The following is a 14,727-nucleotide window of genomic DNA, read 5'->3' as shown; positions in this document are numbered from 1 at the left end:
CCATATGGATGTGTGTATATATATCTGGGTTTAAAGCCTGAACAAAATTCTACACCAACAGAAAATTGCATAATAGTGTGAAATCTGATCATTTAAAAAAGATTTGTGTTTTCTCTTCAATATTTAAGTTTTCATTCATATATATATATATATATCCTTAACACAGAATCACAGACATGATAGATGTTAGTTCATGCCCGGGTCACCCTGTTTCAGTTGTTTATCTGTGTGTTTCAACAATGTGTTTACAAAATGTCACCTACTTCTGGCTGAATTTTAAATAGAGGTGGAAAGTGCCATGAGCCCTAACAACATTTGCAGCTACTCAATGCAAACTAAGAGTAATTAAATCTCATGCTGCACAATATGAATTGCTTGCTTGCGCCATGCAGGGATGGATTTTTCACCCAAATACAACATGGCACAGTTGCTGCATTATAGAGATTTTTCATCTGACCGGTGTTGGCTACCTCTAGAGACAGCATGGTAGAAGAGATGGACCAAATACGCGGGAAAGGTGAGCTCCGAGGTTGGTGGCACACCATCCATTGGCAGATTGATACAGAGCCAATTTGGTCACGTGCAAGCCAGTGCGGTGTTGACTGGCCTGTGTCAGGTGGTGGAGAAGCCCTCCCAGGCCAAATGAGGCAGCAGCTGTGGGTGGGTGCACACCCCTCCCCCCCCCTCCACTTTACCTGAATTTGAGAGGGGCTGTGATTATGGGGGAAAACAGTTCAGTGGGTGAATCAGTCTCGGGTTTGGGGTCCCGTGGAAGTAGAAAGCAGCATTTTGACACTGCACACTTGAGCTCTGCTTGCTCTGAGACAGAGGAAGGTGAGTAATCAGGAGAAGTAGAGGGAGAATCACAGGAGTTATTACATTCATTTCTTTTTTCTTTTTTTTTTTGGTTTGCATGTGGCATGGTTTGCACTGGGTACCTTGGGAGCATATGTCAATGCATGATCAGCCTATGGGAACAGCCCATTAGCAAATATGACAAGTAGACATGAAAAAACCTGTCATGAAGCCATGCAGGTCAGGGAATGAGTAGCAAGAAGTGGTGCATATCGGAGTTGTGTTCTGGGGGTCTGTTGTTGCATATCTGGGGTGAAATTCACCTCCAGGCAGGGGCTAGCCCTTTATATCCCACTTCAACTAGGACTGCCAGTTTTGATTGGACGTATTCCTAGCGGTTTCGTCACATGACATAATCTTCAATTAAAGATTCATTTTTAATTCCTGAAGACTCCAGGACAATCCTGGAGGGTTGGCAACCGTAACTTCAACACTGTTTTGAGGTGTTGCATAGGAGGCTTTGTGCACAGGGGCCCTTTGTGTTACTCTGTCAGTTACACCCTACGACTCCTGTTCAAAAGGTGCACATGCTTACTGATACCTTCTACCCAGATAACGTATCCCATGTCTGTTTCAACTCATTTCTCACCCAACAAGGAAGTCACTGCTGGAGTTGAGATCATCCTGAGGATTGGAGAGCCGAGGTAATACACAGGAGGGTGCTCAAGGTACGTATAGTCAAATCTACACATTACAAAAAGCAGCATGCAGGGGGCTGCCTTTGCTCTCCAGACCTCTCAATGCTTGTTGCAGCTGAGATCCGTGCTTCAGGTTTCCCTTTTCCATCCACATTTTTGCCCTGGGCTCTAAGACCAAATGTTCTTTACTTCTTGCACATTAACTAAGTTGTAAAACATTTGATGCTTTGCTTTATGGTCCTGGAGATGAAAAAGCGAATTACCGCTTCACCATGAGAAAGATTTTTTTTGTTTTTTTGTTGTTTTTTTTAATTGATGGCAGATTACTAAACCCTAACTCTTGTTTAATTTTAGTGTGTTAATTGATGGGATAATGAGCATTGATTATATGTGTTTTGGCTGCGTCACTGCAATTACGGCTCTGTTTTATTCATGAGCCAATCCCGAAGAATGCACTGGAGAGCTCAGACAGCTTAAACCTTTCAAAAGAGGCTCGGAGTAATGACACTCTTAGATGGAAAATTAGGGGTTCTCTTTTCCCAGGCTTTTTAAGATAATTAAAATCCAAGAACAGTAAGGTGGTGAACATCCTTAGTCATTAGCCTTCAGTAATTTAGCCTCTACTAAATGAGGAAAGCATTTTAATTCTCTAGGCCATCTGTTGCAGTCTCCTTTGAATGTCCTGTTCCATAAAGTCTCACTCTGGGTAGTTTTGTCATTGGTATTGGATCCGTTATCAGGAAAAGTGAGTTGAAAATTGTTGAAGCCATCCTATTCACTGTCCAGCCTTAGGGGGGAAAAGAACCAACAGGACTTCCAGGTATAAGCCTATAGGATCATAGGTAAAGCAGACAGACCCATGCGAAAAGCAATTTTTAGAGAACTTTGAGAAGAAATATGTAATGTGTGCCAGTATATTTTCAAATATCAACAGTCCTGCTGAGACACAACCGAGTTCAGAGGCGTTCTCAGAGTGGGGATTGATCTGTCCTGTGGCTCTGTGATTTTTTGGAAGCAGAGACCGTCTGCCACAGTTGAAATGATTACTCTTGGATGCTATTTTGCTGGAAGCCTAAGAAAAGACAGAACACCTCCTCCTACTACAGGGTGGAAAAAATTATTAGAAAGGCCGCATGCTCTAGGGGACCACCACTGGCCTAGGAAGTGGTCTAATCCCGTGTATGACAATGATTCGCTGTGTGCCCTTGGACAAGTTACTTAACCTCCCCAGCCTTGTCCACACTAGGAAAATTATCCAGGGTCCACAAAAGGTGCAGCTGACCAGTGCGATGGCTTGGTTTCCTTGTTTGGGAAATGGAGGTAATGAAAGAGGTTCTTTGACCTATTCTGTCTCCTGTACACAAAGGGACAGAGTCCAGCCCTAGTTCCTCTGCTGGAGGTGCCCTCAGTGTGGGGGGAGACCCTAGTGGGCACAGATGGAGAATTAACAGCATCTACTCCACTTGTCTCACAGTCCCTACCACAGGGGGCGTGTCAGGAAATGGGGAGGAAGTGTGGCTGGAATGTTCTGCCCTCCAGCTGTGTTCAGGGGGCACACGGTCCCTTAGATACTGTTGTCAGCTGGCACAAGTTAGAGCAGCCCCCAGGATGCTCTCACCTGCGCTGGGCCAGAGAATCCAGATGTCAGAACTAGTGCCATGTTGGTCATCCTGCTGTGTGCTGTGTTCAGGGTCTGCTGCAGGCAGTAGAGAATCACGCCCATGGTTCCTGCTTACTTGCCTCGCAGGTGCTGTTAGCATTGACCAGTTAATGTTTGCCCAGCACCTTGAGAACACAAAGGACTGCATTCACATGAATACTGTTACTTTAAAAGGCTAAACCAGTCTGGTGCCAATTTATTCTGGAGAACAAGAGGACTTCAGGAACAAGTTTCAGTGGCACGTGTGTGAGAAGGAAACACTTTGTGGTAAATCGATGCTATCAAACAGGATGTCAGGAGGAGCGTTGAGTAGATGGCAGGTGTGCTGACAACTGCCAAGTTCATTCCTTTTCATGCTAGCACAGTAACCATTGACATGGTGTCTGTCATGCAGGATAGCTCCAGAGAGCTTGTTGGTCAGTTAGTTTCAGGTCACCTGGAAACTTTTTCCCAAGGAAGGAGGAGAGCTAAGAGCCTGATCATCCCTGGAGAGTGTGTGCGCTGACTCGCATGACTAGTCCATGGCATGACAAGCATCTACACACAATTTGCTACACACAAATTTCTAAAGGCACCTGTACATTAGACCTTCTGCTGAAAAGTCTGTGGCCTTGTCTTGGCTAGGATTTAAAAGTGTGTTGTTACAAGGTGTTAGCTGACACCGGGTTAATCTCTAGTGTAGACAAAGCAGTATAGGTTAACTCATGCTAAGCTGGTCTAATTGAAGCCTGGCTTTTAACACTTACAGCTTGTCTACACAGTGCTGCGGACTGATCTACAGGGGTTGTTAATTGCAGAGCGCTAACTCCCCCAGATACAGCCTGCTGGCACAAACAAAAAGGCATCTAGTTCATACTGATGTGGTCAGTACTAAAAGAATGAATCAAAGGCCTTTAAAGTCCATGGGACGATTCCCATGGTTCAGGCCCCAGTTGAATCAGTTCACTTCCTCTTAGTCTTGCATAAAATAAACAGCAACTTCTACTTTCCGATACCTCTCCATCATCTCAACCAGGCTGCTCCAGACTGATTGATTTAGCTATCTCCATGTTCACCAAGTGGCATTTACATTATTGATAGGGCGTGCTGAAGCCAGGCTCTGCTCTCTTCCCCTTTCACAGCAGGGAGTTTGAATTCATCTGTTTGCAATTACTTGAGTTGCTTAGAGATCATAAACAACAAGGCTATTGTGAAAGGATGTGTGGCTGCACTGCTAGCACTCAGAACTCAAAACTATATTCCGTGAATCAACCTGGTGCTGCTTCGACCCAAAAAACAACTTCAGCTGCTGCAAACATGCCCAAGCGGTAAGTGAAAGTTCTGTTCTTTACTCTTTAATAATCTGACATTTGTCTTAAAATTCATTATGCGGACAGATTTGTCTATATCCATCACAAGAGATGGATTCCGCAGCATGATGGCTCATCTATAATTAGTTTCCAGCACTTTAGCAAAAGTAATCACGCTTTAAATTTTAATAGAATGTAGGAAGAGCCCTTCTCACCAAAACGACTTCTGGTAAAAATAAAACCCACATATGCTGCACTCCAGAAGTGGGAACGGTAGAGAGTGGAAAATGCATAGACCTGCTGCATTTCTCCAGGGTGCACTCAAAACCAAGTTTGAACACTTACAATTCCTGTAGTACTTCCATACTTTGAAAATGTCATTAAACAAATGATATTAAATGAGCATCCATTGGTTCTCAAGCAGGGGTATGTGCTCCCTTGGGGGTACACAGAGGTTTTCCAGGGGATACATCCAGGGCTGGCTCCAGGCACCAGCCCAGCAAGCAGGTGCTTGGGGTGGCCAACGGGGAGGGGCAGCTCGTCCGGCTCTTTGGTGGCAATTCAGCAGCAGGTCCCTCAGTCCCTGTCGGAGGGAAGGACCAGCCGCTGAATTGCCGCTGAAGACCGAAGCGGCAGCAGTAGAGCTGATCGCGATCGCGGCTTTTTTTTTTTTTTTGGCTTCTTGGGGCGGCAAAAACCCTGGAGCCTGCCCTGGATACACCCATTCATCTATATATTTACCTAGTTTTACAACAGGCTACCTAAAAAGCACTAGCGAAGTCAGTACAAACTAAAATTTCATACAGATAATGACCTCTTTATACTGTTCTAAATACTATCCACTGAAATATAAGCACAATATTTATATTCCAATTGATGTATTTTATAATTACATGGTAAATAGGAGCATAAGCAATTTTTCAGTAGCAGTGAGCTGTGACACTTGTATTTTTATGTCTGATTTTGTAAGCAAGTCGTTTTTAAGTCAGGTGAAAGGGGTACAGTAGTCTGGAAAGGTTGAGAGCTGCTGTGTTACAGTTTGGTTCCACTTCTTTGATATTTCATACAATCGGTGGGCTGCAAGCTGAGCCTGAGGAGCAGAATAAGTCCATTGTTGTTGGATTATTTTGTGACAGTAGCTTGTAAAGAATATTGATTTTTCTGCTGTGGAGGAAACTCATTCCTCTTTGAGGAGCCCTCTGGAATATTTCTGTGGAATGGAATAAAATGAATACAAATGAGTCAATTCGTTTATGAAGGAACTGGACACACAAGGCTCACCAGTATAACTGCATTTCTTCCCTCTTGTTACTAGCACACCTATATCCAAGCAGCTGGCTTCTGTGAAAGGTAAGGAGACCTACTCCACATGGTTTCTTAATCCTTTTGGGTTCTGATTTTCAAGGCAAAAACATCAACAGCAGGAAATAATGGAAATTTAGTGGGGACCCCCCCAAATCCCACTGCTCAGGCCACAGACAATGGCAACCAGAATGGGAAGGGCTGTAAGTGAGTCCTCTGCTCTTCGCTGCCGGGGCTTCTGCAGACAGCAGCTTTCCCCGGGGACGCCCCGTTTAGAGGGATTAACGTTTAAGGCTACTGCATTTTTGAACTAACAGACCCAGTGAGCTAGACCCACAGCATTGGTTATACCTGGCTCACTTTATGTTGGTGCTTTTGTTTTGTATTTATTCAGAGCATGAAATCTTAGCGGTAGGGTGCACCGAGTTATTGGCAGGGCCCAGCATATAGTGCACGTTGGTACCTCGCTTGTACTAAATTCTGGGCCAGATCCTCAGAGGTTTATTAACTGTAATGGAGCTACACTGATTTACACCAGCAGAGGCGCCGGACACCAAGTCAGAGCGGAGTCAGGCCTGCAGCTGAGAACCAGGAACCAGGGCCAAGGGTCAGAACCATAGTCAGAGTCCAGATAGCGGAGCCCAGGGTTGAGACAGAGTTGGAGCCAGGAGTCAGGGTCAGAACCAGACTACCTGTGTCAGGGAAGGCGGGAGTGGAACCCGGCTGGGGCAGGGCAGGAGCAGAGCTTGGAGTAAGGCAAACACAGGACGGCAAAGACTCTACAGAGGTGTGCACTGAGCAGCCACTGGGCGTAAGAGCAAGCCACCCGACTGCCTTAGCCAATCAGGTCACCCAGCTGTGGTTTAGCATCACTTGTGATTGGGCAGGCACCGCTGCAGGCCTCATTCCTGACACTGGGGCTGTTTCTAGTGCAAAGTTGTCCATAATATTGCAAACCTTTGTATGCAACGTTTTCTTCCCATAGCTCTGGGGAAAGGCTCAGACCTGGAGAAAGCATTTGCTACCGCGGCCTTGGTTTACAACAACTCTGCTGACCCCGAGGGCAAACTCAGCAAAGCTGAAACCAAAACCCTGCTGCAAACCCAGTTTATGAATTTCATACAGGTAAGAGCACGTAGAGCGGGTGTCCAGAGCCAAGCCTTGTGCTAGTTCACCTCTAGGATGGGTCAGCACCTTTTGTCATTGCCGCCCAAGACGTTTTCATTGTGCACTGTTCATGCAGTCGCAGCAGACTTTCTTGCATACTTGGAGGTCTGAAACATGCATTGCACAGACTGAACTATCCAATTCCCAAACTCCTTTCAGTGCAAACCCTTTGCCCCATGTCTGCCTTTCACCTAATGACCAACCAAATTATTCCTCAGCCTGGGAGGGCATTTTGGAGGCTGCAGATACAACATACATATTGTCGCCTTGCAAATCCCCAGTGAGATTTTAATGACTATGTAAATAAATTCTTGATGGATTCCTTGCCTGTATTCCTAGCCACCTCCGTATGCAACACAGGGCAAGAAATTGAGAAAACACTCTTAATGTATCTGCCTACATTTCCACAATTACAAGGGCTCATACAAAGACTAAATACTGTATATTTTTTTGTAGGAAGAAATGCACACGCGTTTAATGCTGAATCTGCCATTACATCATAAACACCTGACATGAGAATCAGACTTGGACCCCCAAGGCAGCTGAAGCCAGATAAATTGCAGAGGCATAAATGATGTCTCTAGCAGCCAGAGAGCTGAAAGCACCATGTTATCAGCACCTCTTTGTGAGAGCGTTAGTGACAGCTCCACAGGGGATCTTGTCATCCCAACCTTCCTAGCTCTGTCTAGAATATAAACACAGTATGAGAGAAGGACAGGAACTCATTGGAGTTTGAAATAAGAGAAGAATATATTATTTCATATGGGTTCTAAATACATAGGGCCAGATTCCGTGATGAACACAGCTTCCATTGAGTGCAGAAGAGAAGGGAGGCTGTTGGAGAGCCAGATACAGCTTCTTGATTCTCTATTTGGTGCTAGTATTGAGCACTGTTTAGAGCAGCCAATAGGCTGCTCTAACATGCACTACTTGGGAATTATCCATGCTTAGGAAACAAAGATTGGATTTTCCCCAGCACTCCTGGCCAGCAAAGTTAAGGACAAAAAAAGGAATATTTTAAATATATTAGGAACAAAAGAATCCTAACAATGGTACTGGCAAATCACTAGATAGAAATAGTAGAACTGTCAATAATAATGCAGAAGAGGCAGAAGTGTTCAATAAATATTTCTATCCTGTATTTAGGAATAGGCAGGTTGATGTATTCATATCCGATAATGATGATGAAATATTTTCAATTCTAACAATAACTCAGCATTACGTTAAACAGCAGCTACTAAAGTCAGAAATGTTTACATGAGCAGATTCAGTTAATCCCAGAGTTTTAAAAGAGCTGGCCACAGAGCTCTTTGGACTGTTAATGTGAATTTTTCAATGGACAATGGGAGTGTTCTAGAGGACCAGAAGAAAGCGAATGTGCCAATAGTTAAAAAGGGTAAAACAGCTTGTCAGTCTGACATCAGTCCTGGCCAAAATTATGAAAAGTCTGATACAGGACTTGATTAATAAAGAATTAAAGGAGAATAATATAATGAATGCCAATCAACACAGTTTATGAAAAATAGATCGTATCAAACTAACTTGATATATTTTTTGGGTGAGATTACAAGTTTGGTTGATAAAAGTAATAGTTTGGATGTAATATACAGTAAAAGCTTTGGTATGTGGCATGTTGGGAGAATGGGGGGTGCCGGTAAGTAAAAAATTCTGGTTAACTAAGAGGGAGGGAGTTTGAATGCAGGAGGGGGCTCAGGACTTGGGGTTAGTGCGTGGGAGGGAGTGTGGGGCATGAGCTCTGGGAGGGAGTTTGGGTGTGGGAGGGGGCTCGGGGCAGGGGGTTGGGGCATGGAAAGGGGAGCAGGGCTCGGGGCAGAGGGTTGGGGTGCAGGAGGGGTTTCAGGGTGCTAGACCCAGGTGGCGCTCACCTCAGGTAGCTCCCCACAAAGGCTACATGTCTCTGCTGATCGTAGGTGGAGGCGCAGCAGGCAGCTGTGTGCACTGTCTCCTCCCAGAGGCACCGTCCCCGGCCAATGGGAGCTGCGGAGCTGGCACTGGGGGGCAGGGGCAGCATGCAGAGCCACCTAGCCGTGCCTCCACCCAGGAGCAGCAGGGACATGTCAACACTTGAGGGGAACCACCTGAGGTGAGCGCCCCCCAGATCTGGCACTCTGAAACCCCTCCTGCACCCCAACCCCCCGCCCCCAAGCCCCACCCCACACACACCCAAACTCCCTCCCAGAGCCCGTGCCCCACACCTCACCCCAAACCCCTCATGGCCATTCCTCTACCTAGGAGCAGCAGGGACATGTCGCCACTTCCGGGGAGCCACGCGGAGCCAGGTGGGGAGCCTGCCGGCCCCGCACCAACCAGACTATAAACCAAAATTTCAATGAAGATCAGAAATGGCAGTTATAGAGCTTTCCAGTTGGTAAAGTGCCGGATAACACAGCTTTTCCTGTGCTTAGTTTTCTGTAAGGCATTTGAGTTGGTACCACACAACATTTTGATTAATAAATTAGAATAATACAAAATCAACCCGAGACACAATAAATGTGTTGAAAACTGGCTAACTGATATTTCAATATTTCAAGTAGGGTCCCACGGAGATCAGGAAAGACTGATGGAGCTCCATCTATTTAGCTTATCAGAGAAAAAGGTGTGACTTGATCGCAGTTTATAAGTACCTTTACGGAGAACAGAAATTTGACAATACAAGTCTGTCCGTCTGGCAGACAAATGTATAAGAAAATCCAGTGGTTGGTTGTTGAAGCTAGAAAAATTTAGACTAGAAATAAGGTGCAAATTATTAACGAGGGTAAATAACCCCTGGACAACTTCTCAAGTTTTGTAGTGGATTCTGCATCAATGGAAATTTTAAAATCAAGATTGGATGTCTTTCTAAAAGACCTGCTGTAGTGTGTACAGGAATTAATTAAGGAAAGTTCTGTGGCCTGTGTTACCCTGGAGGTCAGACTAGATGTTCACAATGGTCCCTTCTGGCCTTATAATGTATTAATTTCCTGTGAGACAATCAGAAATTTCAGTGACAGGCATAGTTATAAGAACCTGGAGGGATGGATGAACCCCAGATAGCCTGACTCTCCATGGTGTGCTCCATCTCATCTCAGTTATTATGTGCTCATGAATTATAACCAAGTTTAAACCAGTTGCTTTATGATCTGAAAGTGACCATGCTAACAACTGCCCAAGAAGTGGATGGGGGAGGCCTTCTTTAAAAGGTTGTCTATTGAAACTGACACGAACCACACAACTCTGTGCTTAATTAGGGCCAGATCCTCAACATAAGGATGTTTCTATGCTGAGTCATACCAGCAGGAAAATGTATCAACATTTACATCACAAGTATTTTGCTATTTTCAAGAAGATGCTGGAAAAAAGGAATTTTGTGTTAAAACTTTATTAAAATTCTCCACAGGGCCAAGAAAGCAAACCAAAATACCAGGAAATCATTTCTGCCCTTGATGAGGATAAAGATAACAAAATTGATTTTGAAGATTTCATGATCTTGCTCCTCAGCCTCGCTCTGATGTCAGACCTTCTGCAGGAGATCAGAAATCTCAGAACCACGAAATGAGCCGTCCTCCCCGCAGAGACTGAAAGGAAGAGCTGGGTACATAAGGGAAGGAGCAGCCAGAAGTGGGCAAACAGGAATAAATGGCAAATATTTGGATGCACTAATACCTAAAATGATTTTTTTCAGATTTTTTTGTTTAAAAAATGGCAAATTTCCTTGAGAATTTCCCCCAACATCTTTTAATTACTTAAAAAAAAATTCACAGAAAACATAATTTTCCAACTATCTCTACAACTTACACACGGTAGAACCTTCCACTCCTAAAAGCCTAGAAGGAATTTCCATTTGATCATTTATGTAATAATAACAATGACTAAATCTTAGCACTTATACATAGCACCTTCCATCAAAGGGCTTGGAATTAATGGACCTGCACTATCCACGCAAGAAAGAGATCTTAGTGTCATTGTGGATAGTTCCCTGAAAACATCCACTCGCTGTGCAGCGACAGTCAACAAAGCAAACAATGTTAGGAACCATTAGGAAAGGGGTAGATAATAAAACAGAAAATCTCATGAAGTCACTGTGTAAATCCATGGTACCCCTGGACCTTGAATACTGTGTACAGTTCTGGTTGCCCCATCTCAAATATATATATATTAGAAAGGAAAAGGTACAGAGGGCAACAGAAATGATTAGGGGTATGGAACAGCTTCCACATGAGGAGAGATTAAAAAGACAGGGACTATTCGGCTTAGAAAAGAAGCTAATGGGGGGGTGTCATAAATAAACAGATCAGGGTTAAGGTCTCTTTTACCTGGAAAGGGTTAACAAGCTCAGTAACCTGAGAAACACCTGACCAGAGGACCAATCAAGGGACAGGATAATTTCAAATCTCTGTGGAGGGAAGCCTTTGTCTGTGTTCCTTGTTGGCTCTGTGCTCTCTTTGGATCTAAGAGAGGCCAGTCATGTCTCCAAGTTCTCCTGGAGTAGTTCCTACTATCCAACAGTGAGTATTAATTAGAAAGGCGGATTAGTCTTATAATTTGATTTCTACATTTGCAATTGTGTGTTTGCTGAAGGAAATTCTTTATTTCTGCTTGCTGTTACTTTGCTTTTACTGAGAAAGAAAGGAGGGGGGATTCTCTCCAGAGATTGATAAGTTAGACCCTGTATTTTTGCATCCTGGTATGACAGAGATGGTGTACTTTCTTTTTTTGTTCTTTTAATAAATTCTTTTCTTTTCTTTGGACTTGGTTAATTCCTTCTCTTGTGGAGATTCAAGGGAAGGGGAGGGGGGAAGAGTGAGTTCCTCCTGAGGGTGATTCACAGAGTTGAATCGGTGTGTATCTCTCCAGGGTGGCTAGGAGAGAGGGAGGGGGGAAGTGGGCTGCTTCCCTGTGTGTAGAGATTCAAGGAGTTTGAATCAAGGTATCTCTCTCTCCGGAGCAGGCTGGAGAGAGGGAAATGGGGGGGAGGGGAACTGGCTGTTTCTCTCTGGTGAGATTCAAGGGGTTTGAATCTGGGTTCCCCAGGGGAAGCTTGGGGGACAGGCAGTGTGTCAAACACTTTAACCTGACTGGTGGCAGCGAGAACCAGATCTAAACTAGGATTTTGGTTTAGAGGAGTCCATGCAGGTCCCCATTTTGGAACCCAACAGCTCCAAGTGGGGGTGAGACCTATGACAGGGGGATATGATAAAGGTCTATAAAATCATGAATGGTGTGGAGCTGTGGTCCCCAACCTTTTTCATCTGGCAGGCACCAGAAGACGAGCCATGGAGGACTGTGGCGGCAGACGAGCATCTGCTGAAATGTCGCCGACAAGCGACAATGTCAATAGGTGTTGCCGCCGAAATACTGCCAACAAGCAGCGTCATCCAGAGGCGTTGCCGCCGAAAATCAGCGGCGATGCCTCTGGATGATGCAGCTTGTTGGCAGCATTTCAGCAGATGCTCATCCGCCGGCCACTACGCGGGCACACTTAGACGCCATGGCAGGCACCGGGGCACCCGCGGGCACTGCGTTGGGGACCCCTGGTGTGGAGAAAGAGAATTAGGAAGTGTTATTTACCTCTTCACATAACACAACCACCAGGGGTCACCCAATGCCATTAACAGACAGTAGATTTAAAACAAACATCAGGAAGTACTTTTCCCCACAACACACAGTCGACCCAATGGAATTTGTTGCCAGGGGATGTTGTGAAGGCCAACAACCAAGTTCAGAAAAGAACTAGATAAGTTCATGGAGGATAGGTCCGTCAATGGCTATTAACCAAGATTGTCAGGGATGCAACCCCATGCTCTGGGTGTCCCTCAACCATCCAGGATGACAGGGGATGGATCATTTGATAACTGCCCTGCTCTGTTCATTCCCTCTGAAGCATCCTGCACTGACCTGCTGGCAGACAGGACACAGGGCTAGATGTAGCATTGGTGTGAGCCAGTACGGCCATTCTTATGTTCTTACCTTCAGTGGGGAAAAATAGCCCATGAAGAGGTCAGGTGACCTATTCCATTGTGCACTGTGAAACAGGGATAATGTCCTAAATGGACCCCAGATAGCCTGACTTTTCACGGTGTGCTCCGTCTCATCTCAGTTGTTATGTGCTCACGAATGACAACTGAGTTTAAATCAGTTGCTTTATGATCTGAAAATGACCATGCTAACAACTGCCCAAGAAGTGGGTGGCGGAGGCCTTCTTTAAAGGGTTGTCTATGGAAACTGACACCAACCATCCACCTCTGTGCTTAATTAGGGCCAGATCCTCAACATAAGGATGTTTCTGTGCTGAGTCACAGCTCAGGCTCTAGTTCACATTCAATATATAGCCTATTAAAACACCCACACACCATAGAAAACCCACAGCTTTTTAAACAGTCTGGTAGGGTACAGAAAACACATCCAAATTCCAGTTCCACAGCCAATTTTTACATGGGGAAAGTTTCTAAAGGAGGAATTGGAAACAAAAGAGATTTCTCTACACGATCTTGACATACCCTTAAAAGGGCACTCCGGTAACAAAGCCAACAAATCCTCTTTCTTTCCAGGTCTGAAAGAGACAAGAGATAACGATTTAGCCTTGCCCGGTTCTTACTTTCTTTAGGCAGAAAGAGAGCAAGAACTGGCACAGTCATTGTTGACCTTTGGTTCTAACAGAGGGGGAAAAAATATGATCTTAGGAACTAGGTTTAGGTCACTGAGAGAACAGCATTTTTCACAGCTGATATTCCTGCAGACGAAAGATGCCTGCCGGGGGTAGGGGGGAATGATCAGTTATTTCAGGCGGGGTGGGGCTGTGTCCTGATATGACATGAGTATGGGCTCTTGCAATGTGAGGTAGAGCTGAAAGAGACAATGCAAATGAGAGTGTTGAATTTTGAAACGAAGCTCAGCAGGTAAGACTAGAACTGGGAATAAACCCAGTTCGGTGGTTTATCCGCTGGCGTGTCAGGATGGATTCAGGGCATGAAGGGAAAGCTTGTGGAGCTGATAATTTATAAAAGCCTTTCTACTGAAGAGAATGGGACTTATCATGTGATTGACTGGCTCTATGCCTGTGCATCCTGCACTGAAGTCCTGCCTGATGCCCTTTCCCACAATACAACCAGGGGTCACCTGATGAAATTAATAGGCAGAGGGTTTAATATAAACTAGAGGAAGTACTTCTTCACACAACATACAATTAACCTGTGGAACTCATTGCCAGGGGATGTTGTGCAGGCCAAAAGTATAACTGGGTTCAAAAAAGAAGTAGGTAAGTTAATGGCAGTTAGGTCCATCACTGGCTATTAGCTAAGGTTGTCAGAGTTGCAATCCTATGCTCAGAGTGACCTTGAACTTCTGACTGCCAGAAAGTAGAAGGGAAAGATAGGGGTGGATCTCTCCAACTGCCCTGTTTGATACATGTCCCCTGAAGCTCTGGTACCAGCTGCTGTTGGAGACAGGATACTAGGCTAGATGGACCATTGGTCTGATCCACTATGTCCGTTCGTATGTGATGCCCACCGATCATAAGAGCTAACACTCCCAGTACAATTAGGGCCGTGGGCATATATGCAGCTTTGCTACAAAGGATGTGCTTGTGTGAAATTGGACTTTTTGTGGTTGCCCAGAGCGCTCCAGTCTGGCAGCTTAGATGGCTGACCTGACGCACACACTGCATGAAGTTGGATCCTCGGGAGACTGCTTAAAAGCTTATCTTGCTTAAAAGGCTCCTGTCATGTTTCATTTAAGATCTGGTCTTGATCCTATTGAAGACAATAGGAGTCTTGCCATTGATTTCACATGGCAGAGGATTAGAGCCATACATTTATTC

General features: G+C 44.9%; 1 protein-coding gene across 1 annotated transcript; it reads left to right on the top strand.

The window, feature by feature from the left end:
* The first annotated feature begins 4,329 nt into the window (after positions 1-4,329).
* SNTN (sentan, cilia apical structure protein) lies at positions 4,330-10,835 on the top strand. The gene is made up of 4 exons (XM_039482956.1): positions 4,330-4,460; positions 5,758-5,792; positions 6,730-6,869; positions 10,309-10,835. Exons 1-4 carry the CDS (start codon positions 4,351-4,353, stop codon positions 10,465-10,467), a joined length of 444 nt encoding a protein of 147 aa, XP_039338890.1. The 5' UTR covers positions 4,330-4,350; the 3' UTR covers positions 10,468-10,835.
* The last annotated feature ends 3,892 nt before the right edge of the window (positions 10,836-14,727 follow it).

This window comes from Mauremys reevesii, linkage group 7 (genome assembly GCF_016161935.1).
Source record: "Mauremys reevesii isolate NIE-2019 linkage group 7, ASM1616193v1, whole genome shotgun sequence".
NCBI lineage: Eukaryota > Metazoa > Chordata > Testudines > Geoemydidae > Mauremys > Mauremys reevesii.
The sequence above is the reverse complement of the archived record's forward strand: the minus strand, read 5'-3'. Positions and strand labels throughout refer to the sequence as shown.